Source organism: Musa acuminata, chromosome BXJ1-5, assembly GCF_036884655.1.
Source record: "Musa acuminata AAA Group cultivar baxijiao chromosome BXJ1-5, Cavendish_Baxijiao_AAA, whole genome shotgun sequence".
Taxonomy (NCBI): Eukaryota; Viridiplantae; Streptophyta; class Magnoliopsida; order Zingiberales; family Musaceae; genus Musa; species Musa acuminata.
The window spans coordinates 1332215-1356683 of NC_088331.1; the positions used below are offsets into that span (position 1 = coordinate 1332215).

Here is a 24469-nt window from a genome sequence, read left to right on the forward strand (position 1 = left end):
TGTTACTTGACAATAATATGCTACAATCGTTGGGAACCCCCAAAACAGTAGAGATGGGGACGATCAAAACTGTAGAACGGAGACCGCTAGTGTTTCTGGGAGATGCAGCAGCAACCACCGCAATCAATGGGGATGGTGGTGTGTGGTCATCAGTAGCATCACCGTGATGGGACCGGAGGAGCTCCGTGCAGGCTCGGCTCAGGACATCCTGGAACGGAATGGAAGGTGACGATGATGCTGGGGCGATGGGTCGTCGGGGCCATTCCTGCACGCGCCATCGCCCTCATCCATCCCGTGGCTGCGTTAAGACGCGAGCTCGGAAACACTAGTCTTCGAGCCAAAGGCCGCGAGCTTGTGCTGTGCGCTCACAGTGCCGGTCTTACGTCTTGTGCAGGTGGTGGGAATCAGCTCACGTGGTGCTGCTGCCACCGGGAAGAAAGAACACTATGCATCGACAGTCGATCTCACCATTTAGAGATGACAAGTAACGCTCCAAAAGTACTATCATCTCTCGAATCCTCGCTCGTGCATCTATGTCGATCGTAAAATCTTCGAGAACAAATTCGTATATTTGAGCTAATTTATATTTCTTTTTTCATTAATTATCTTTAATATTTTAATTTTTATATTTTCAAAAATTATATTAAGATTTTTATACTTATATTAAGATTTTTATACTTATAAAAATAAAATATTTAATCTTGTTTCTTCTCACATCATCATCGACTCGAAAATACCGTAGAGGTTATCACTGAGTACGTACTGACTCTATCTCACTTTAGTTTATCATCGAGCACGTACGATATTTTTATCAATAGAATCGACGATACGAGGAAAAATAAAAATAAATATTTCTAAGTATATAAATTTTAATATAATTTATAAAAATATAGGGATCGAGATGCTAAAGATAGTTAATTACATAAAATAATTTATAATTAACCCCTTATATCCATGTAGAAATCGAACAAAGAATAATTACAAAAAGACTATGATAATATACATTAAATTTAATCCATTGTATAATATTTGAAAAGCACATATTAGAGAGAATATATGTGTAAATAATTGAAATACGTTGGAATGTCTTTTGAAAATAACTTTTAATTATAAGGCGTTTCATCTAAAAACTCAAAACTTATCTATAATTTTCTATTCAAAACATCTTTATCTATTGAAACATCTTATGATTAACGTACCATTGCAAATCTTATATGTCATTTAATGTAATTAAAATTAATTTATTTTAGAAAAAAAATCCCTCTTGACCACATTGGAAGTAAATTTTAAGGAACAAAAACAAGTTCAACCCTATTTGTGTATAGGAATGCCATTTGGCCACATTGGGATTGTCTCCTCCCAATGTTAAAAATCCGAAATAAATATAATTGATCGAATACATCAAGATATTTATAAAAAAATTATCCATTCATCCGAAAGAATCATTAATCATAACAACATATTAGTTAAAAATTAAGATGAGACGGTAAGAATAATTCTAAAATATTGGAAAAATAAAAATCGATGTATCGATATATCGACATATATGAGACTCGCATCGATCTAGTTTTTATGATTGATATCATTCCAATATCTAAAACATCAAATCATGCTAAATAAAAGATTGATGATTAAAGCATCTATACTCTTCCTTTACTTATTCTCTTCTTTTTCTCTCGCTTCATCTCTCTCATGAAAAGCAAAAGGGCATATGAGATGAAAAGATCCAATAATTTTATATTCCTCTAAAAAAAAAAAACACACGACTAAAATAAAGAAAAGAAATAAACCAACTTCACATGAAGTCTTTTATATATAATCGAGCTCGAATATATAATATATATATATATATATATATATATATATATATATATATATATATATATATATATATATATATATATATATATATAGGAAAGTCGGCGACACGCAACGCTCCTCTCTTTGATCTTTGTTTATTCTTCCGCAACCAATCACCTGCGGTAAGCATCACCACTTGGCCTCCGAAATCATGCGGTCACCACGACATCAGCAGCGAAGGATGTGACGATACAGAAACGCGGTCATCGGTCCGATCCGCGCACCGAAGGAGGTCGCCACACTTCTCGCTCCTCTCTGTGAGCTCACTCGCTGGAGGGAATCCGGTGATGTCACCGAGACGGTGAGGGGAAACAGACAGAAGAAGTCGGTCCACGTAGTGCGTGCTGCGGTGGGAGATGGATAACCAATGGGCGGTAGACACGTCGGCGCTGTCCCTCTCCGTTTCTCTGCTTCCTCTTACCGAGATAAAGTTCACGTGTCCGTCACGTGGATTGTCGGGGTGCCACGTGAGGCTCCGATTTAATCTCCTGCTAAATAAGAGGATAAATATGATTATATGGGTGATTAGTACCGAAGAGTAAGATTGATTATTAGTACCATTTCGTTAAGGGCAATAAATAAGATTAATAAATCAATAGATGAAAATAATAATAATAATAATATATATATGTATAAATTTATGACGTGGAAATTAGTGGTGAGTAGAAACTTATCGTCCCCATAGTAAGCTGCGATGATATACGCAACGTCATCCAGCCCTACTACCGGGTGGTGACGACATCCCACACGTCACCCCGCGACTTCAGCATCTAACGGCAACCATCAAAGTCCGGTCACAGCCCCACGCATCCTCCCCCAGAGAGAGAGAGAGGGAGGGAGAGAGAGCCATATCCCTGAAATCTAGCGAAAGAGTTCCCGGACATCCCACTGTAGAGATCGCATTTCTGATCGCCGCGGAAGTACGAATCCGTTTTGTGGGTGCATGTCTTGGTTTCCGCTGAAGTTTTGGTGGATTTCGATGGGTTTCTCTTCGTTTTCCGCTTTGATTCTGTTGGTATTGACGGCTTGATCGGTTTATTGCCCCAGTGATTATTGGGTTTTTGGTGGAATTACTGCGAGAAAGGTGTCTTTTTGATTGAGATTTCTTCTCTGCGCTTCGAATTTCGACGCTCTTAGCAGCAATTGTCCGTGTATAAGGTCCTGGATCAACAAGGTTGGATTTTGGATTGGAGTAGGTGATATCTGCGGAAATTTGCCGAGAAAAGATCGGGTTTTGGAAGCATAGGATGTGAGATAGTCCGGATCTTGGATCTTTAGGAGCAAGATTGTAGGAATCTGGGCTTCTACGCCATGCCTAATGCCACGGAGCCTTCGTCTACCATAAGCTTCGCCTCCTCCTCCTACCTCTCCAATTGCTCGAGTGCCTACCATGCTTCCGTCGCCGCCCCTAACCCCCCGGTCCAGCACGCAGCGCCCGACGGCGGGACGAACCTCGAGGTCTTGAGCCTCAGCAAGCTGAGCTCCAATCTCGAGCGCCTCCTCGTGGACACCGAGTTCGACTGCACCGACGCTGAGATCATGGTCGAAGGGACCCCTGTTGGCGTACACCGCTGCATCCTGGCAGCGCGGAGCCGGTTCTTCCGCGAGCTTTTCTCGCGGGAAGGAAGCGGAGGGGCTCCGCGGGAGGGGAAGCCCAGGTTCGACATGGACGAGCTGGTCCCCGGTGGCCGGGTTGGCCGGGAGGCCTTCATGGTCTTCTTGAGCTATCTGTACACGGGCAAGCTGAAACCAGCCCCACAGGACGTGTCGATCTGCGTCGACAGGTTCTGCGCGCACGACTCGTGCCCGCCGGCAATTGGCTTCGCCGTTGAGCTCATGTATGCGTCTTCTGTCTTTCAGATCGCGGAGCTTGTCTCACTCTTACAGGTTTGTCTTTTAGCTTATTGCCTTCCTTCAGATAGTCTTTTATGTTATGTATATGACCGATGAGTATGACCCTCTAACATGGGACACAGAGATGCCATGAGATTTAGGATTTGTGAGCCTGAGAGGGAGCAAGAAATCAGTGATTGTTTTATCTTGTCTTTGAGATTTAGTGCCGGACATTCTTATGGTGAGAGTTATCGCTAGTTTAAATTTTGAGCTTAGGTAGATGAAGCAATTGATTTCCTGATTGCATACTGTTGAGTAGGACGATGAGGTGTGATTCTATGATGCAATTTTTGAGAAACAAGATATTTAACCCCTGTCTCTATATAACATTTGATTTCTGCCTCAAGTTTCCATACACACATGAAATGAACTCCTGTGGGATCTGATGAAAGACATGAGCAAATTTATGTTAAGTAGGACAATGGATGAAGGAAAAGTGAATTAGTTGGGACGATATTGCGATGGCTTATGCTCTCAAGGAAAACCAGGATTGATGACATCGATGGACATTTAGTTGTTCGGATAGGGAGGTGATAAAAAGTTTTATCAGACACCAGGAATCATTATTGATACTTAAGATGGTGGAGTTTTTTGGCTCTCTGTTATGAATATAAGTCCATGAGTTCTTGCAAGTTGCAAGTTTCTCAATAAATAGATTGTATGCGAAAATTAATTTTTATTTTCCAACTACAAGATTTATTTTCAGTACCACGTGATTACTGCTGTTGTGCAGCAGCAGCAGCCATTAGATCCGTTTTGATTGACTCAAGAACTACTTTAAAACATCACTAGGTAAGTGTTCAAAATGAAGAGTTTTACAGAAACGAGAATTTGCAATCTCCATAGTTTGAAGTCTTAATTAGGACTTGCATGAAATTTTTTGGGTCGGTAAAATCTAGAGAGCATTACTGAAAATTGCATCTATAGTTTTACGAGTACGCAAAGTGCAAACGTGATCGAGATACAGAGAAAAAGGGAACTGTTTGGGAGAGGTGCTATTGTCTTGAGATGACTAATTAATGAAGTCACACGAGTAGTGTAGACTCATGAAAAAAATGCATTTTTGGAAATTTATTATTAGTGAAAATTGTGCGATGAATAAAAGGGAATATGACCGTACATACTGTTGTGAGAAAGATCAGGCAGATTACAGAATTTTGTTTCCCTTCTGAGTTGATTTTGTGACCGCCTATTGGCTCGTATATGTCAATATCCACATTGAGCTAATCTTATATCTTTCATCCAAAAGTTATTTGCTTATATACAATCTTGGTCTGCATCCACAATCTTTGCCTTCAGTTTACTGCTGCGGAGCCAACTTGTTCTTCTTTCTGTAATGCACAGCGTCGACTTCTGAATTTTGTTGAGAAGGCTCTGGTGGAAGATGTAATCCCTATCCTTCAGGTTGCTTCCCACTCAAAGCTTAACCAGTTGCTCACTCACTGTGTACAAAGAGTAGCTAGGTCAGATCTTGATGATATTGCTCTTGAGAAGAAGCTCCCACAAGAAGTAACTGATGAAATTAGATCATTGCGCCGCAAATCCCAGCCCAAGGAATCTAATGTCACTGTGGATCCTGTCCATGAGAAAAGAATTAAAAGAATCCACAGAGCCCTGGATTCAGATGATGTTGAACTCGTAAAGTTGCTCTTGAATGAGTCTGGAGTCACTCTTGATGATACATATGCTCTGCACTATGCGGCTGCTTACTGTGATTCCAAAGTCATCGCTGAGTTGTTAGACCTTGGGTCAGCCAATGTGAACTTGAAGAACGATAAAGGATACACACCACTTCATGTGGCTGCACTGAGACGAGAGCCCAAGGTGATTGTGTCCCTTCTCACAAAAGGTGCGTCTGCATTAGAAACAACAGCTGATGGTCAAAATGCTGTTAGGATATGCAAGAGACTAACTAGGGCAAAAGATTACTTCACAAAGACAGAGCAGGGACAAGAGTCAAATAAAAATAAGTTATGCATTGATATTCTAGAGAGAGAGGTGAGAAGAAACCCCATGGTTGGAGAAGATGCCGTTACATCACCGTTGTTGGCTGATGATCTACACATGAAGCTTCTTTACCTTGAAAACAGAGGTAAGTCTTTTATGGGAAAATGGTGATACAAGTATCAGTCGTCTTCTTTGAAATATATTTGTTCAATATTATCTTCTTTGCAGGGTGTCTTTCACCTGTACATTGAAAGTATATTTACAATATTATATACATCTGTCTTATATGATTCTATAATTATCTTTAAAATAATTATTGCCTTTTCGACGAGTCCTGGCCCCATCTTCTTCATTCCAAATTATGATAGAGTAGCAGGAGGTCACATAAATGCTGGTTGCTTTTGTTGCATCTTCAAGTCTGATTTAGTTTTGGGCAGTAAGATTCGATGGCTTTTATAGTTGGCTAGCACCAAGCATCGCTTGCTTTATCCAGTTCATCTCTAATTGCAGTTAGATAATAGCTAGTAGTCTAGGTCAAGACACAAAATACTTGGCTGTATCGGCTATTGAAACCCCAAATGTGGTGAAACCTGTGAGGAGGAGCCAATCTTGAGTTTTCCTTATGCAGATTGACCAAGTCGGATGAATTTTGGCTTTCATAAGCCAATACTTTATACCTTTGAGCTGTCCACTTGTGGGGAAGCTCTTTATGATTTCCCTTGTTGAAAATTACCCTCCAAAAATAAACCATTTATATCAGAAATGTAATGGTTTTATATCCTATTTATATCCATTGGATGAGCATCGAAATTTAGTTTTGATTTGTATCATTCTTGTGCACAAATTATTTTGGTTTTGTGAATTCCTTGATTCATTTTATTTTAGCTTTTTTATATTTAATATTTCTTTTTTTTTATATACTTAAAAAATGACTTTGTCTCAAAATGCCAATCCAATTAACCACTAACCGATTTCTGACATCAAAATTCAGGTCCTAAATCATTTATTTTAACGATGTGCTCTTTAGTAAACTGATAATTCTTTGAAGATTACTGCTGTAGCCAAAATTGTATCTGAGAATGTGCACTATCTAGGAAAAGACAGATACCACTATTTTATTATTAGATTAGATTGATCCACTTGTGTTACCGGAGGACACTTGCTAATTTTGATCATTTTACTGTTCAGTTGCATTTGCGAGATTGTTCTTTCCTGCTGAAGCCAAGGTAGCCATGGAAATAGCACATGCGGACACAACTTCTGAATTTACTGGTCTTTATAAATCTAGGAGCTCTAGTAACCTGAGGGACGTCGACTTGAATGAGACACCTGTAGTGCAAAATAAGAGGCTGCGCACCAGGGTAGATACCTTGATGAAAACAGGTGATTTGATATGACCAGTTTCTGCCAACAAATGTTTTCTCCTCGTCCACATGATTTTTTTTCTTTTTGTGATTATTGTTTATAATGTTGTAATATATTGCAAATTGATACTCATGCACATGATTGGCAGTGGAATTGGGTCGCCGCTATTTTCCCAACTGTTCACAAGTGCTAGATAAGTTCCTGGAGGATGACTTGCCTGATCTGTTCTACCTCCAGAAGGGCAGCCCTGATGAGCAGAAGATCAAAAAGTTGCGCTTCTGTGAGCTCAAAGAGGATGTCAGGAAGGCATTCAGCAAGGACAAGGCCGGGAGCTTGCTCTCAGGGTTGTCATCCTTGTCGTCCTCATCGCTGCCTAAGGATTAAACAAATCATCACAAGCCTGTAACAAACTGAAGTTGTAGGGATTTTGTGATGTACATGTACAATAGTTTTCGAGAAAAATATGGCATATAGGAAGTTCTTTTAGACGAGTTAACCATAAATGTCTGGACCGAAGACCATGCAGCAAGATCAATAATTATCAGAAAGAATGCTGTTTCCTGCCGCTACCAGAGGCAGGAGCCTGCTGTATTTGTCTCGCCTTTTTGTTTGTGTGTAGAACTCTTTCTTTGAACAAATAATTACCAGAATAATATGCATCTTTTTGCATCACTTCTTGGGTTTTTTTCTTTTGCTGAGATGAAGATCATTTGACCTCGGTCTTACGGTTCGAGGATTTTGCTCTAAATTTGATCAGAATCAAATTCTGTGTGTGACATGATATGGTCCTTCCAATGCATTTTCTACAGTTCAATTATTGCAGTTATTTGCAGCTGCTTGAGATGGTCCTCAATGCAATTTGTAGGTCTTCCTATTCAGGTATTTCATCAATCTCAGCCAACTGATCTCTCATATTTTGTATTGACTATGGTGTTATTCAGGTATCTCATACATGATTGGGAGTGCATAGGAAACCATCCAATTAGCACATATGTTGGTGTCTGATAGTAATCTCCATGTATAGTTGCTTTTAAGTTTGGTTTGTAGTTGGGAAAAAGAAAAAAATCTGACAATTTTAGGGTCTTCATATGTGGATTTCTAAATCACTGCTTTTGGATTTCTAAATCACTGTAAAAATTTTGTGATTATGATATATTTCATGAACCTTTTGATTCAACAAAATACATGTCCAGGGAGATTGAAGCATGGAACTTAGGTACCTCCTTACCTTGATGTTTTACTCCCCATTTACATCTGTACAAACCACCACCAACGCAGGAACTAAACAACGTGAGCATCTCCTCCAATCCACCATCCTCCACCTTCACAAAGTTAATGCTTAAATAGGGTTTGTGTCAGTGCCTGCCTGCCCCATTCCCTGTCCTCCTTCCCCTGAAACAAGCAGCAGTGGGCGCAGCCAAGCAAGGAAGACGCAGCATGCGCATTCCTTCTCCTCCTTGAAGGGCTTCCACCGCCGTTCATTGCCTATAAAGACCCTCCTCATCGCATCTCAATTCCCGTCGAAGACGACACCGAGAGGAATGGCGCTGTTCATTCCCCAGACCACCACCACCACGGTTTCCCTCTTTCTTCTCCTTGCCACCACATTGTTCTCCCTCCTCCATGCAGCCGGTGACAGGGGCCATGGCTCACTGGTACTGGGTCTGACCCATGTCAGAGCTGTCTCACCTCCTCGAGTTGCAGCTGTGACCACGGACATGATCGAGCCTCTCAGAGGATTCAGAGATGGCTATCTGATTTCCTTGAACCTGGGCACGCCACCGCAAGTCATCCCGGTCTACATGGACACCGGGAGCGACCTCACTTGGGTCCCCTGTGGGAACATCTCCTTCGAGTGCATGGACTGCGACGACTACCGCCACCACAAGCTGATCGCCGCCTTCTCTCCCTCTTACTCTTCCTCGTCGCTGCGAGACCTGTGCACCAGCCCCCTGTGCGCTGACGTCCACAGCTCCGACAACCCCTACGACCCATGCGCCGTGGCTGGGTGCTCCATCAGCACCCTCGTGAGCGGCGGCTGTCCCCGGCCATGCCCTTCCTTCTCCTACACGTATGGCGCAGGAGGGCTGGTCGTCGGCAGCCTCACAAGGGACACCCTGAGAGTCCACACCCAGTCGAGTGCTGCCACCAGAGAGGTCGCAAGCTTTTGCTTCGGGTGCGTCGGTTCCACGTTCAGGGAGCCCATCGGCATCGCAGGGTTTGGGAAGGGTGCACTCTCCCTTCCCTCGCAGCTCGGCTTCCTCCGAAAGGGCTTCTCTCACTGCTTCTTGGCGTTCAAGTACGTCGACAACCCCAACTTCACCAGCCCTTTGGTCGTAGGGAGTCTTGCAATCTCCTCCAAGGAGTACTTCCTCTTCACCCCTATGTTGAAGAGCCCGACGTACCCCAACTACTACTACATCGGACTAGAGGGCATAAGCATCGGCAACGACACCATGGCCATTGCACCATCGAACCTCAGAAGCTTCGATCCAGAAGGCAATGGGGGGATGCTGATCGACTCTGGGACGACCTACACTCACCTGCCGGAGCCGTTCTACTCTCTCCTCCTCTCGAAGATGGAGTCGACGATCGTGTACACGAGATCGAACGAGTACGAGCGGAGAACCGGGTTCGATCTCTGTTACGAGACTCCTTGCTCCGATGGCTCCTGTTCGGACAATCTCCCCTCCATCACCTTTCACTTCCTGAACAGTGTGAAGCTCTCGTTGCCGAAGGATAACTGCTTCTACGCAATGAGTGCTCCCAGGGGCTCCATGGTGGTGAAGTGCTTTCTCTTCCAGATAATGGATGATGGGGGCTACGGTCCAGCTGGTGTCTTTGGGAGCTTTCAGCAGCAGAACATGGAGGTTGTGTATGACTTGGAGAAGGAGCGAATCGGCTTCCAGCCTATGGACTGTGCTTCTTCTGCTGCCAGATACGGGCTCCATCAGAAGTAGCTGTCGATTCTTCGAGCTTTCCAGTTAGAATAAGAAGTGGAGAAGAAGAAGAAAGTGTGGCTGTGGAGCCCTGAAGAGTCTTCAACTTTCTACCATTGGACAGACATGGCACTTCTTTGGAAGGATTGGGGTGATGAGTGGAAGTTTTCTCATTGTCTGAAGTGATGATGCAATCATGTAAACAATCTATGGATTATTGGAAGACAAACCAATCATGTGTCAGTGTGAGTTGGTGATGGATTGTTAACTCAAAGTATTGTGTTTGAATCAGTTGGAATCAGTTGAATCATCTCTTTCTTCTGATTACTTAACTGTGACCTCCTAAGAAAATGGTGTTTGCTCATCAAACTAAACAAGAATATTTGGTTGGGTTAGAGCAGCTAACAAAGTATTGATGCAGGAACTGCATAAGAATGGAGAATGGGTCTGTCTGCTTAATTCACTGAAAAAGACAAAGAAAAAGAAAGAATCTTCAATCTACTTTGCTTTTGTAATTAACCAGATAAAGGTGCCAATATATTCTTATGCCCATGCTGTGTAAAGCCACTGCCACAGAATAAACTGCTGCTGAAGCTGTCCAACTTAATTTCAGAAAATATATAATATTATGATGTTGACATATTTAAATGCAAGAAGTACATGCAAATGATTCTTCATGGATCATAAGCATGACAGTGAATTTAACTTTATGAAAGATTTCAGAACCATAAAAACACCATATTCTTGTAAATGATTGTGGAATTCGATGAATGTTTGACCTGAAAACACATTAAGTATTCGCAGCTTGCGTCCTACATCCATGAGACTACACAAAGGAGCTATAAACTGGATGATGCATAGAACAAGACACATGTTTTTACTTCACAGAACTAATTGTTGGAATCATAACAGGGGATGGAGAAACTGACTGTTAATTTCTTCTGCACAAATGGCAGATCATTCTTAGGCTAAACTTAGTACACAGCAGTATAAACCATAAGTAACAAGAGAAAATGAGGAGAAAAAGACCTTTATATGTTTATTTGGGTGAAGCCTACTGTTCTTCCCTTCAAAGTGGTCTGTGAACCAGAACTCCCAACGCTGATTTAATTGGATCATCTTAAGTCTTTTCTCTTTCTTGAGATCCTAAGATTGGACCTTTTTACATGTGAAAATCCATTAATACCATGTATTATTATCATTTATTTTTGTTTAAACAAACTGATATATGATACTCAAAAAATGATGTATGAGTTCTCTAAAGTTACAGATGTACTTGCTGGGTGCAAACATTCTACAGTCATGAATCTTGATCAGTTAGATTATACAGATGATATGATTATCAAGATAAACATTGATACTTTGCTGCTACATCTATACAACTAAATAATTTTATTCCAGTTGACTTCTAATCTATGGTACTAGATATGAGATAAATCCTTCTGGGCACAATCTTATGAACAAGTCCGAATAAAGAGTGTTTAGTATAGTATTTATGTATGTTTATATCTTTTGATTTTATTCATGTTTTTATACAGTACATAAAGGATTTATAATAGGCTTGACAATCCTATGTTAAAAGGTTCTTAAGTTGATATTTTCCGAATGAATATATGAAAATCTCATATGATTTAGATAAAATTAACAAAATTCTTGACATAACTTTAAAATATTGAAAAGGTAAGAAATGTCATATTAGACAGGCCAATAAAACTTGGCAAGAAGAAAGATAGATTGAACTGCTATGCATCCATCTCACAAACCTCACCCATTCCACACAGGACAGTGGTTCTCTCAATCAACAAAACAAAGCATCTCTGACACAAAGTAAATGCCACCTCTCCTCAAAGGAGATTTAGTTGTTCAGTATCTCAAATCTCTCTGCACTCACACACTCACTTTCGTGACACTGTTTCGATGTGGTATACACAGAGAGCATCTTCCTCCATGAGCTTCTTCTGAAGCAATCATGACATGAGAGTCACAGCAGAGATTCCCACAGGCCCAGTATGATTCATGATTGGAAGTAAGAATGGGTGATCTAAGATGAGGTTTCCTCCAATGATTCCAAACCAGTGGTGAATGCACAACAAAGCCACCCTTTTCCTTTTCCCCTCCCCCTCCCCTGGCCCAGTGCTTGACATTTATGGCCATGTTCTTGTTCATTTATTCTGGAGCTTCTGCACCCTGCCAGTGACTAAACCAAGGATTGAGCTGGCAAGCATGTTGATGGCAGCAGCCAAGCCGTCCATGGACTGCATACCCATCACTGACTTCGACTCCTCAAGTTTGGCCTTCCTCCTCTCTATGCTTATGAGATCCTTGTGCCTCACCTCCTCCTGCTTCTCACCTGCTTGGAGTGCCTCTGCCATAATGGAAGCACATTTCATGATTGCAGAACTGAGCTCGAGGGTGTTGCTGCTGCTTCCTTCTCCTCTTTTCCTCTTTCTTTGCGGTGAGATTGGATGCTGACTATCTTCGGAATCTGAGCTATCACAGCAAGCCAGAATACAGACCAATAGCAATGTGAAGGAAGAAAGATCACAATATGACCAAGCAGGTAGATTGCTAAAAGCATTAGCAGCAGAGGAAAGAGAGTTACAGACTTTTGAGTGATCAGCAACATTTTGATGCTCTCTGAAACAACTATTTATGCGAGACAGAGTGTCGAACCTGTGGTGGTCACCGGTCGAGCATGTAGTGGAGCTGGTGATCCTGCACCTGGGCCGCGTCTCCTCTTCTCTTCCATTGGTCTTCCAGGGGGGGCAGATGCACCACCGCTCCTCTTCCTCCGCACTACCTCAGTTAAAGCTTCATATACCTCAGGCAAGACATTGGAGGGCAGATTCCTTTCCTTCCTATCGTTCTTCTCGAGGTTCCAATAAGATAAATCTGGGTTTCCTCCGACGCTCGAGCTCGTCTCGTATGCTCTGACCTTGTTGTAATCCCTCATGAGATTGTCCCACCTGTCGTTGCACTGGTTTTGGCTCCTGTAGCAGCCACGTCCCCAGCAGCGATCCTCCACCCATTTCCACCTCATCTCTTGCGGTCTACTGCTGCTGCCTCGAGGCAGCTCCTTCAACCTCTGCTCCCTCCTCTCGCAATCCATCTTCTTTGCCTGGATCAGAACCATTGTCTCGTCGAGCGTCCAGTTCCCTTTCCTGTACTCCCTACTTTTGTCTCCTCTTCCCACCACAACGAAAACATTCTTCTCCATCTCCTCGTGTCTTTTCGTTGTGAGGCTATGGATCGCATGCAGATGAAGTAGAAGAGCGCAGACAAAGGAACATAGGTTGGTGATCGCATGCAGATAAAATAACAAGCAGGAAGATAAAAAGGAACACGGCTTATGGGTCTCACGGAGTCTTCAACCTCCAAGCCTCACTGGGAAGAGAGAAGATGACAAGAACATCATAAGAATATATATATATATTTCTGATGGCATTGGTGAAAGAAAAATTCTCACCGCCCTCCGCATTACTGATGTAATAAAAACTGACAATAAATGACATCGCTGTTCCAATGTCTTACCTCATAATTGGGGATGCACCACAATCAATTAATTGTACTTGCATTGTCATGCGATGGAGGGAAGATGAAGTTACGCGATGCAACAGTGTCTTAGTAAGCAACGATGAGGAGGGTGAGAAGGTACTGAGATCTTACGATAGAACGTAGGCAAAGGGACAATCATAAAAGACGATGGCAATTATGATGATGAGATGGATTGTGGAAGAAGCAAACAGGCGATCATGACGAGTAAAATGCTAAAGATAGCGACGCTATGAAAATAAAATAAAAAGGTCCGTTCTGAAAATTTTCTCATATATTTTTAATTTTGAAATGAATTTAGTAACTCTTTTGTTTTAGCCATATAACGACTGCCACAAAAGGTTGCACGAAAATAACAGGCGATATATTCGTATCGGATATATCATTAACGCCAACCGCTGGTCTTGAAGGCGACCTGCAGATTGGACCACAAACCCCCCCCCCCCCCTCCCTCCCTCCCTCTCTCTTCTGGCAATCGCCTCAAAATTTCCCCCGAAACCCTCGTTGTCCTCTCGCGGCAGATCCAGTCCGGCAATCTCCCTTGGGATGGCCTCCAACGGGAGCTCCGCGGTACGTTATTTCTGGATCTTGGTGTTTTCGGTCTCCGATTAGGGTTGTCGCTCGCTCCTTTTTGATCTATCTCACGCGCAAAAAACACCACATGTTTTTGGGGCTTTATTTTTTGGTCATTCCAGAGGGTTGAAAGCACTGAGAGCAGCTTGGAGAGGATCAAGCGCCAGCTTACGTCGGGATCGGGGAGGTACCTGCTGCAGGGCCCGCTTCTCAAACGATCGGAGACGGTGTGGCTCCTCGGATCTCTTGTTGTTCTTGAAATTCATGTTTCAGTGCCATTTTCTGCTCTGTTTTGTTCGAAGTTGGAAATTTACGACACTTTGATGTTGTTTTTATATTCATCAGGTCGAATCTTGGATCCTGTATTGTTTTCTTGAACATTTAGGGTTTTTGGAATTTTATACTTCATCTGGGAGAATGAGACATTGCCTCCTTAATTCACGAGTTGTGGTAGTGCATGCTAGATATACAAACCTGATCAAGGAAAGGACATGGTAGAAAGCCTTAAAGACATCTTATGACCGTAACTTGTTCACATTTATACATGCTCTAGGACCTCACTATGCGTTGCGTAAGCCTTTTCTGTTGATATTACGTCCTCCTCAGTTGTTCTTGAAGGATTTTTGAGTGGTCTTCCCATTTTACTTAAGATTTTATAGTTATGTTCCTTGCAAATCTGCCAGGACCATCACATGCAGATTCTCCACAATCTGTTTTATTGTTGTTATCAGTTGTTATGATGTCACCAGCTTCCTGTATTTGATATATTAACCTCTTTTGGAAATATACATAAGTGATGATGTTGAGAGAGCATTGTTTGGAATATTATACAATTGACGCAGGATATAAGTAGGAAGCTATAGAAATGTATTATCCTAGAGTTGAAGTGGCTACTGATAAAGTTCTCTGCTGTATCATGAGTATGCATGCCATTTACATAGTTACACATTGTAGCTTGTTGCACTAGAGAACAAGAATGCAAATATGTTCACAGATTGTGTTGGTATCCAGACCGAGTTGATTTGATTGGTATCGTAGTAACGTTCAAGTTCAATGGAGAAGTCACATTACTTTTGTGAATCACAAAAATATCAAATATACAACATTTGCTGCTTGGACTCAGGTATAACTGTAGTTTCTGGAAGTTGGTCAAGAATGACCGACTCAATCTGGAACAAACAGGTGAATGTAGAATTTAAGATACTCTAGATTTGATAAAAAATTCAATATATTGGTCTGCCATGCTGCAAAGGAAATTTATTACAGTTGTGTTTTATCGTTTGAAATATATGTATTAATATGTGCATCATAGAAGTTTGGAGTTGATTACCTATGTATTTAATGGGTTCTCAAGAACTCCTGTTGGTAAACACTCATGAAGTCTTCCAGATATGTGGGAAAAGCATGCTGCTTACACATTTGATTTTGAAAAAGGTGAACCCAATATATCCAGCCTTACCCCTTCAAATAAAATGGCTGTTTCTCTGACTTGAACTGTGCTCATTCAGGTCGCCAAGGTTCATCATTAGTGTTGCACTGAGGTGCATGTTCACATAGACATTTAGTGTTGATTTTAGTAAAAAAAATATAGCTAAGTAAAATATCATACATATTAATTTATGTGTGTATTCCATTTCATTTTTTTCATGTTACCTATTGACATTGTGAGTCTCAGATGTATTAATATGCAGTACATGACCAAAGGAATGGTGCTTACAAATTTAATGTTGTTTTTAGTAAAAGAATTCAGCTGTGATGAGGTAAAACGTGCTATATTTTGGTTTTATTTGTGTATCATATTCCACTGTTTCATATTACCTGTGAGGAAGTAAAATATGCTATAATTTGGTTTTATTTGTGTATCACAATCGACTGCTTCATATTACCTATTGACATTGTGAGTCACAGTTGTATTGACTGTTCTATATGTATATAATTTCTTTTGAGCATTGAGTCTTTTGATTAAAGTTGAAATAATTCTCTCTTCTACCGCTCAGCTAAGGAAATGGAATGAGAGATGGGTTATCTTAGATCCAACAACTGGAAAGATGGAATACAAGTATGATAAAATGGCTTTTTTGAGGATAATTTTTACTTTAGAACCACTTTGTGTTTTTTGGATTGTCAAAGATTACCGTCTCTTGGCATAGGACTCGAAGAAATGAAGCAGTTATGAAGGGAACCATCATTTTTGATTTGAACAGCACAATCACTATCTCCCCTGTAAATTTCCAGTAAGATTGTCATATATAAAATCATATTTTAATTTTGCCTTATTCACTTCTTAGGTTTGAGCATAAAAATTCTCTAATCTTTTTTTCCTCTCTGCAGTGGGCTGCAAAAGTATGATGGTTGCTGCTTCTGTATCCATTTACCTCGATCTTAATTTGACAACATATGAAATACTTCTTATTGCTCATTGACTTATCATCAATCAAAATTTCATATTATTGCTGGGATTAGGTAATAAATCTGTTTCAATTTCTTGACTAAATTTTCAGACATTGGAACTCCTCAGAAGAAAGAGTATTTCCTTTGTGCTGAAACACCTGGTGCTGCAAGAGCTTGGGTATCCACTTTGCAGTAAGCTTGTGGAGCTTAAACTTTGCATTATCTTGTAGATCAATGTGTCAAATACCTGACTAAATATTAATATCTGCTGTTATATTATAGTCGCCAGTTATGCAGACTGTAGAATTATTTAATATCCATTAACCACTGCACATAACTTGAATCCTGTTTTAAAAGCATTTAACTTTAAATTAGCACCAGGAAGTTCTCAAATTTGGTATGCTTATTTGAGTTCAGGTGGACTTATCTGAGTTCTGAAGTGGCAATATTATGCTTATTCAAGTTTCAAACTTTTCGATATTCAGTCTGTTTCAATATCTGTTTTATCATGTCTGGTTTGTCATATGTTGATTTTGTCCAATGACCAGTGCCACTCAGCTGGTGCTACGGGCTCATAGAGAGGCAGTGAATAACTTGACCGGTAATGGCCCTACAAAATTAGGAACAGTTGCTACTGTGGTTGCAGCTGCTAACTCAACTGCAATGGAAGCATCAAAAGAAATTGAAGCAGCAATGAAGATATCCATGAGAGCAGCTCTGGGCTTGGTGGCTAATAAGCCAAATGAAGGTCATCTTGATGATCTTACAATTATGAAGGTACCTACAGATTTGATGTTATATAAACCAGATGTCATAGGGACATTTTATATCTGCAATAATGGAATATAAATGCCTTGTAGTTACCAGTTTGATCGCTAGTGATGTCTCATTTTAATGTTCTTGTTTAAATTTTTACAGGGTTTCTCTTCGCTTATATGAACCTTTTGATACTATAGTGCATGTGATGATTTTATGAGTTGATATCCGTCAATCCAAAATTAGATGGCATATGGTTTGCATGGTGGTTAAGGTTTATAATAGCAAACTGAAAGTTGGTGAATTGACATTGGAATAGCTACTGACCACAATAGAAATCCTTGTAATATGAAATGGCTGATGTTATTCTTTTAGTGCTATCTCTTAATATTTGTAAGAAGATTTGGAGGTCAAGAGCAAGGATTTAAACACCGTCCAAACCATTACGTACCAACTGATATGTATTGGTTTAAATAAGTACTGGTATTGAAATGTCTATTGATAAATATGCATTTTTATTTTTATTATTTTAGATATATGGCTTTGTTGTTGTTGTTGTTGTATTATTTTATTCAATAGTACTAGACAGTACAGGTTAGCATGCTGACCAGTATTTTATTATTATACTAGTTCAATAAGTTACCAAAACCAATATTGGTCCTGTATATGAATTATTGATTGATTCTACGTATTAGTTGGTAGATACAAGCTTATGACATATATCTTCATAGAAATAGGATGGTAAATTGAGGGTTCAGTTAGAGTATGAGACAGTGATTTCAATAGGCGCTCGGGCGCTCGCCTAGGCGCTCGAGCGAGGCGAGGTGAGGCCCGAGCGCCTCGCTTCATGTCCAAGCGCCTCGCTTCAACAAGGCGCCGCCTAGGCGCTCGCCCGAGCCCAGACGCGTGGCGCTTCGGACGAGCGCCCGAGTTAAACCAGGCGATCGAACCGATGTTTCATGTTTGGTTTGATCTCCGGTGCTTTAGTTGGTTCAATCGAACCAACTAAATCACCGATAGGCTCCCTCTCGCGATTTTCCTGACTTCCCCAACCCTAACACTCGCGATTTCCCCGACTTCCTCAACCCTAACGCTCGCAGCTCCCGCTCCCACTACCGCTATCGCTCACGACTCCCGGTGCAGCCGTCGCTCGCCGCTCCCGCTCCAGCTACCGCTGTCGTTACCTCAGCAGCCTCGGTCTTCTCACACTCTTTTCACTATACTGTTAACAATATATTAATAGTATACTGCTAACTGTATACTAATAATAGTATTTTTATTTATTAGATTAATAATATATTATTTTGATTTAAATACTATTAATTTTTGTTTATTTAAAATTATTGTTAAGTTTCAGAATAAATGGCAAGTGTATAGAGCAACTCAGTAGATTTGATGTAAAATTTTATTGTTTTAATTTTTGAGACTTTTTATTAATATGACATTGTGATTTTGTACCCGATTTTCTTAATTTAATAACATATTTTTTATTTAAATAATTATATTAATTATATTATATATTTTTATATTTTAGCGTCTCGTTTCGTTTGGGTGAGCGCCTAACGCCTCGAGCGTTTTTGGACCTTAGCGCCTTTTGGCGCCTAGCGCTTTTTAAATCATTGGTATGAGATTCAGTTAAATATTTCTGAGCTTGTATACTTTCATGGATGTAGGACGGTAAACTGAGGGTCCAGTTTGTAAGTAAACGATAAACTAATAGGCATACTCACTCTGACCATTTACAACAATTCTTGTTTTAAATGTCAGGCAAAAATTAAGAAAATGAAGTTTTGATTACATTATGAACTAAATTTGTAAGGTGTTTCTAGTGTAGGATCATTTGTATGTTAAAGAAATTTGAATTGAGCAATAAGACTAAAATTTTTCACAGATTGGGAGCATTGGGTATTTAAGGAGCTCCATGCACAAAAGGTAACTTTGTAGAGTTGAAAATGATTGGGGCAGTTAGCCAGAACTATAGAAATTGATAGAAAATTAAGGTGGTCAAAATCATGTTGGCTGGATCAATTCTCAATAAACAAGGCTAATTGCTCAAGGTGGTAACCTTTCACAAGGCTAATTGGAAAGGAGTTCACAGGTTCTCTCAGTAGCTTTCCTGTCTGTGACAAGTGATTACTAGTTTTGTTTTGCACTTTCATATTATCCCCAAAATGCGATAACTAAGAAGGTGGTTGGCAGCGAGGTTCATCATACCACAGTGGACTGCTCGGTATGGGCTGTCTGTGCCGGTCTGATAGGAGACTGGTACGGGCAGTACATCAGTATGTCTCTATGTATCATGTGTCAGTATGCTCGGTACAACTCAGTACGTACTGTACTAATAGTTGGTCGGTACACCGATACAGACCGGTAAGGCGAACCATGGTTAGAAGGATATTGGCAAGCCATCTAGGGTTGAGTCTTTCCATCAGAAGATATTCTTCCTCAAAGAAACAATTGCTATCTTTCAACTTGCAGTTGCCCTTGATGCTGAGGAACACTAGTTTGTTATGTATTCTCCTGCTCTAGCTTCTTTTTTAAAAGATTTGACCCCATTAGGATCTGGCTTCTGCTCTTTAATTAATAAGTACTTCATCCCATTGTTGCTTGTTCTTGCAATTTTAAGGTTCATTTATATTTTCAAAGTTCAACAGTTCTTGAGTAAATAAAGAGATCTTGTGATTTATTTTGTGAAATAACAAATTCCAACATCCTCTTTCATTTTAAAACTGTTGTAGTTAACTATTTTTTGTATATTCTACCTGGCTCCCACAGGAAACTTTAAGAGTGAAAGATGAGGAACTACAGCACCTAGCTAAGGATATTCGTGCACGAGATTCCACCATAAAAGAGATAGCAGATAAGCTAACAGAGACTGCTGAAGCTGCAGAAGCTGCTGCCTCTGCTGCTCATGCAATGGATGAGGAGAGAAGACTTGCATGCATGGAAATAGAGCGCCTAACCAGGGATGCGGAGAAAAAACTTGGGATATCCCAGCTTAAGGTGAATATTACTTTTCTTTTTTCCCTTTTTTTTTTGCCTATATAGTTTAGTAAACTGGAACCATGATGCATGCTGGCTTTTGAAAACTTCCTGTTCATCAAGTGGATGAGATGAACCTCTGTATCTCTACATCAGTGAAATTAATATAACTAATGAAGATGTTCTGATATCTTCATCTTGTCGTTAATGAACTTCTTTTTCCTTGCATCGATTGGCTATGTTGGTCCATGTATTGTGTGTCCTAAAAGAGTCAAGTTTACATTCTATTAACAAATCAATTTTTTAACATTTGCATGCTTGCTTACAGATTCCTCCTATTTGGTAGATATTCCGTAAATTATCATTAAAATCATAACTCTATAAGAGAACAATCTAGTCATGCTTGTTTCATTATGCACCTTACTAGATAGTTACTGAATTGGCAGGCAATATTTTTATGCTTGCAATTCTTCAGTATCTAACAACTATTGTCGATTACTGACACAAGCATTATTGTACGAGTTATGCCTTGCACCTAAAGAAACACAAAGAAAAAATAGAAACGCACAAACGGCGTAAAAATAACACAGGTAGCTTTTGGTTGGATAATGAGGTCAGGGAATAGGGACCATTATCATACTAAATTCAAGACAAACTAACTTTATGGACTTTTACTACTAGTCAAGGGAATGTACTTATTAGATCAAATATTGTAACCAACAGAATATCCTCATCTAACAAACTGGTAGATTTAGCTAATTCGTTCATTTGTAATGTTAAGTATCTCTTAGATGCAATTTTTTTTTGTTTTGACATTCTCAATTGAAAAAACAGTTATTAGTAATAACTTGAAACTTATTATGGAACAACTTTTCTTGATATTTATTCTTGAACACAGCTGGCCTTAAAGATTTGCATATGTCATGGAGGAATTAGGCTTTTATACACTTGCAACCACCAATTGCATCATTTGGAAACCATGAGGATATTCACACCTGTTTATGTAGTTCATCCTGTACATTGCTGTATATTCATACTTTGCTGGTAGCTTCAGGAGTTTAGCTCACATGTCAATTTATTTGCTGATATAAAGATCTGTATCTTCTTATTCTTGTTCTGTGAAGTCAAAAAGTTCCACTGGCCTTAGTCGGTTGATTTTCTTTATGGGCATAAAACAAGAGAGTTGTTTTATACTTATCACTAAAGTTGCACAAGTGACATGAACTAGCTTGACTGGCCATGGGTTCCCACAGCATGCCAACAGGCAACTGGCATAAGCAGGATATGCTTTGATTAAATCCTTGTTCATCATAAACAGCTTCATTTATGTTAGTTACTAAACCTGCATCAGGAATACAACAGTAAGACAACAAAACTTCCTTTTCTAGTTCTTATTCTTACATAGGTACACGGTAGCTTCTCCCCTCTCCATTCGATACAGAGAAGAGACACTAAAGAATTCGTACTGTCATGCTAGTCGTTCTTTGTGGCATCAGTTTGAAAGTAAGTTTTGATTAGGAAAAAGTAGGAAGGAACACCTCGGTTGTGGTGTTAGGAAAAATGGAGCAGTTTTAACACTGATGGACCTTTTCTTTTAGCTTCTTGAATTCCACTTTTATCATTCTTATGCATCTGTTAGCATTTGTCCAGGTTTGTATGTGCAATCTAGTGAGGCGCTTACCTAAAGAAAATTTTCTTCTGACAACATGATGCTATCAATTTTTCAGATAAGTGAATATGAAGAAAAAGTAGTGGCTCTAAGCAAAGAGAAAGAGCTTTTGCTCAAGCAGAGAGACTCTGCTCTTCAGGAGGCACATTTATGGCGTTCAGAGCTTGCAAAAGCAAGAGAACAAGCTGTGGTACTAGAAGCAGCTGTTGTCAGAGCCGAAGAAAGGGCCAGGATTTTAGAGGCAGATGCTGAGGCAAGAATAAAAGATGCTTCAGAAAAAGCATTGGCTGCTGCAAAAGAAAAAGAGGATCTCTTGGCACTTGTCAATATTTTGCAATCACAAGTTGAGAGGTTTGCTTCATGACACATCTTTCCACAGTATTTCTTATACATCAGTCTGCAATTTTTATCTAATGTTTATACTCCAGCAAATGTGGTCTCCATCTCAAACTTTTTCCTGGGTAGAATGAGGTGGCAAATGTGTAGAAATCCAATCATTTGGCAAGTTGCTTAAGTTTTGATATTTGGATTGAATTTTAAATATTTCTTCCTTCATGTACAGTGGAAATTGGAGCAACCATTATTTAATGTTTCTTTGGAGACTTTTTCTTTAGGGGGTTTTTCTTATGTTATTGCAAGCTTCTTTACATCTTTTATTAATTTGATTTACTCGGTGTTCATCTGGAAGGGGTTATGTTTAGATGACTGTGAAGGTGTTGCCTAGGCTTTGGGCCAGGTTCTCTTCCTGGGGTATTTCCTAGCCATTATTTCAGGAAAAAAATATTTTTATCATTTTCCCTCTAGATGATACAAGAGCTTTACCCTCTTGTTTGGTGTCCCTTAAAATAAAGCCTTAATACCTATTTCATATATCTGAACTGTTAAAGCCTTAATAAGCCACCAGACGTCTTAGTCTCTCATACCTACACTTTTTCCTTTTGGTATCACTTTGTACATTTGTTCTTGCAATCATCATTTCCTTGTTCTGACTTCAACCAGGCATTCATTAAACTATGAACCTATCATTCATGAAACAACAAGGTAATTAATATACTTCCATTTTCTGTTTTTTTAGTTTCCAATTTATGGTTTGACTTGGTAATTGAATTTTTCATGTGATTTAACTGGAATATAGCTTCACCTTTTTAGTTTTTTGATATGCTTGATCGTACAACAGCCAGGCTTTATTTACCTTATGATTACTTTGTGATTGAGTGTGCTCTTTACCTGATGCTGTTATGTAGTTCATTTACAGTTCTTGTATATATATATATATATATATATATATATATATATATATATATGTATATATATAATTGAACATAAAGCAGCAATATCCATGTAGCGGATCTCAAATATTTGTAACTTACAATTTTATTATTGTTGTTATTATATATATATATATATATATATATAATATTATTATTAGTAACTAATACATATAACATCTATTCTTAACAGATCGCAAAGCAACACAAAGCAGGTCTGTGAAGAAAGGTCTGAGTCATGCTCTGGTGCTGATGACACTCTTCCATTGACAAAGCATGTCGACTCATCGGAGGATGATGTGGATAAAGCCTGCTTAAGTGATTCAAGGGTAGTCCCAGTTTCTGCAGACAGTGTGGTCCAGCTAGCAGAAGATGGAGTTGAAATCCATTCAATCGGGGATGCTGAATGGAGTGGTTTCCGACCTACTGACCCAAGGATAGCTGATGTCCGTGAAATCTCTCCTCAAGCAGAAGGAAGCAGCTTGGACATTAGTGTTGTTGATCCAACGGTTGATGCGCATCAGCTGGCAGTGAACACTCACCAACCTTGATACTGAGTACTTCTTTTAATAATTTTGTGGTGGTTGTGAGCGACAAATCAGTTTATACCATCAAATAAAGTATTTATGGTGTGACATGCCTAGGCATATGTTTGGAACTTGAGTTATGCGTTGAGAGATTCAAGGGACAGAGTACCAGGACATCTAAAAAATAGTGTCAGAAAGAGGGTGTACCATTGTAATGGTGATAAACATACAAATGTCAATAATGGTTTTTCATCTATTCAAGATGTGGCTTGATCATATCAACCATCAGATCCTGGTTGGTAATATCATTCATGCCTGAAATATGATTGATTGAATTATGCATCATGGAGGAATTAATGTTCATGTAAATGTGTATATGTTATCTGTTATTGAGCAAGTACAGTCTACCAGACATTGCTTGTATGGAGCTGCAACCGAGTGATTACTGCTGATGATCATATTCATACCTTTTGGAAAGTTCTGAAATGCATTCCATCATTCTATTTAATTCGTTTAAGTGGTTTGATAAGACATTTTTCCAACTCGAAAACATATATATGGCTGTTGATGTGTTTTTTAAGGTTGATTTTGGGTATGGATAAATGTGTTAATATGTTTTTATTTTTTAAAAATATTATACTGAAGCTAATGATATGGTATATTTAGCGATTTGATAATTGAGTCTGATTATATCAAATCTTAAGATAAAAATTAACTTTTATAATTGATAATATAATATTATATTAT

General features: G+C 39.5%; 4 protein-coding genes across 6 annotated transcripts; 3 read left to right on the forward strand and 1 right to left on the reverse strand.

The window, feature by feature from the left end:
- The first annotated feature begins 2663 nt into the window (after nt 1-2663).
- On the forward strand, nt 2664-7737 carry LOC135672907 (BTB/POZ domain and ankyrin repeat-containing protein NPR2-like). 2 transcript variants are annotated; one of them, XM_065181388.1, is made up of 4 exons: nt 2664-3747; nt 5053-5845; nt 6889-7083; nt 7214-7737. In XM_065181388.1, the coding sequence occupies exons 1-4, from the start codon at nt 3172-3174 to the stop codon at nt 7447-7449; spliced, it is 1800 nt and encodes a 599-aa protein (XP_065037460.1). In that variant the 5' UTR covers nt 2664-3171; the 3' UTR covers nt 7450-7737. The 2 variants fall into 2 exon arrangements, with proteins under 2 accessions (XP_065037460.1, XP_065037461.1); XM_065181389.1 differs by having other exon boundaries at nt 5098-5845.
- A 448-nt stretch (nt 7738-8185) lies between these two features.
- On the forward strand, nt 8186-10244 carry LOC103983557 (probable aspartyl protease At4g16563). 2 transcript variants are annotated; one of them, XM_065181390.1, is made up of 2 exons: nt 8186-9697; nt 9782-10244. In XM_065181390.1, the coding sequence occupies exons 1-2, from the start codon at nt 8607-8609 to the stop codon at nt 10023-10025; spliced, it is 1335 nt and encodes a 444-aa protein (XP_065037462.1). In that variant the 5' UTR covers nt 8186-8606; the 3' UTR covers nt 10026-10244. The 2 variants fall into 2 exon arrangements, with proteins under 2 accessions (XP_065037462.1, XP_009399064.3); XM_009400789.3 differs by having other exon boundaries at nt 8186-10243.
- Nucleotides 10245-11836: 1592 nt separating this feature from the next.
- Nucleotides 11837-13402, reverse strand: LOC135674891 (trihelix transcription factor ASR3-like). Its single transcript, XM_065185148.1, has 2 exons — nt 12678-13402; nt 11837-12489 (listed from the first exon to the last, which is right to left on the reverse strand). Exons 1-2 carry the CDS (start codon nt 13219-13221, stop codon nt 12167-12169), a joined length of 867 nt encoding a protein of 288 aa, XP_065041220.1. The 5' UTR covers nt 13222-13402; the 3' UTR covers nt 11837-12166.
- Nucleotides 13403-14002: 600 nt separating this feature from the next.
- LOC135672908 (uncharacterized) lies at nt 14003-23998 on the forward strand. Its single transcript, XM_065181391.1, has 10 exons — nt 14003-14126; nt 14252-14356; nt 16127-16188; nt 16280-16363; nt 16461-16492; nt 16631-16712; nt 17069-17297; nt 20052-20279; nt 21986-22278; nt 23389-23998. The coding sequence occupies exons 1-10, from the start codon at nt 14103-14105 to the stop codon at nt 23744-23746; spliced, it is 1497 nt and encodes a 498-aa protein (XP_065037463.1). The 5' UTR covers nt 14003-14102; the 3' UTR covers nt 23747-23998.
- The last annotated feature ends 471 nt before the right edge of the window (nt 23999-24469 follow it).

Excerpts from the sequence above, each read along its gene's own strand:
- LOC135672907 (XM_065181388.1), top strand. The coding sequence starts at position 3,172 with ATGCCTAATGCCACGGAGCCTTCGTCTACCATAAGCTTCGCCTCCTCC. Across the intron at positions 5,846-6,888 it reads TCTTTACCTTGAAAACAGAG|TTGCATTTGCGAGATTGTTC; the intron begins GTAAGTCTTTTA and ends TTTACTGTTCAG. Across the intron at positions 7,084-7,213 it reads AGATACCTTGATGAAAACAG|TGGAATTGGGTCGCCGCTAT; the intron begins GTGATTTGATAT and ends CATGATTGGCAG.
- LOC103983557 (XM_009400789.3), top strand. The coding sequence starts at position 8,607 with ATGGCGCTGTTCATTCCCCAGACCACCACCACCACGGTTTCCCTCTTT.
- LOC135674891 (XM_065185148.1), bottom strand. The coding sequence starts at position 13,221 with ATGGAGAAGAATGTTTTCGTTGTGGTGGGAAGAGGAGACAAAAGTAGG. Across the intron at positions 12,490-12,677 it reads TCGACCGGTGACCACCACAG|ATTCCGAAGATAGTCAGCAT; the intron begins GTTCGACACTCT and ends GTGATAGCTCAG.
- LOC135672908 (XM_065181391.1), top strand. The coding sequence starts at position 14,103 with ATGGCCTCCAACGGGAGCTCCGCG. Across the intron at positions 16,364-16,460 it reads ATCTCCCCTGTAAATTTCCA|TGGGCTGCAAAAGTATGATG; the intron begins GTAAGATTGTCA and ends TCCTCTCTGCAG. Across the intron at positions 17,298-20,051 it reads ATGATCTTACAATTATGAAG|GAAACTTTAAGAGTGAAAGA; the intron begins GTACCTACAGAT and ends TGGCTCCCACAG.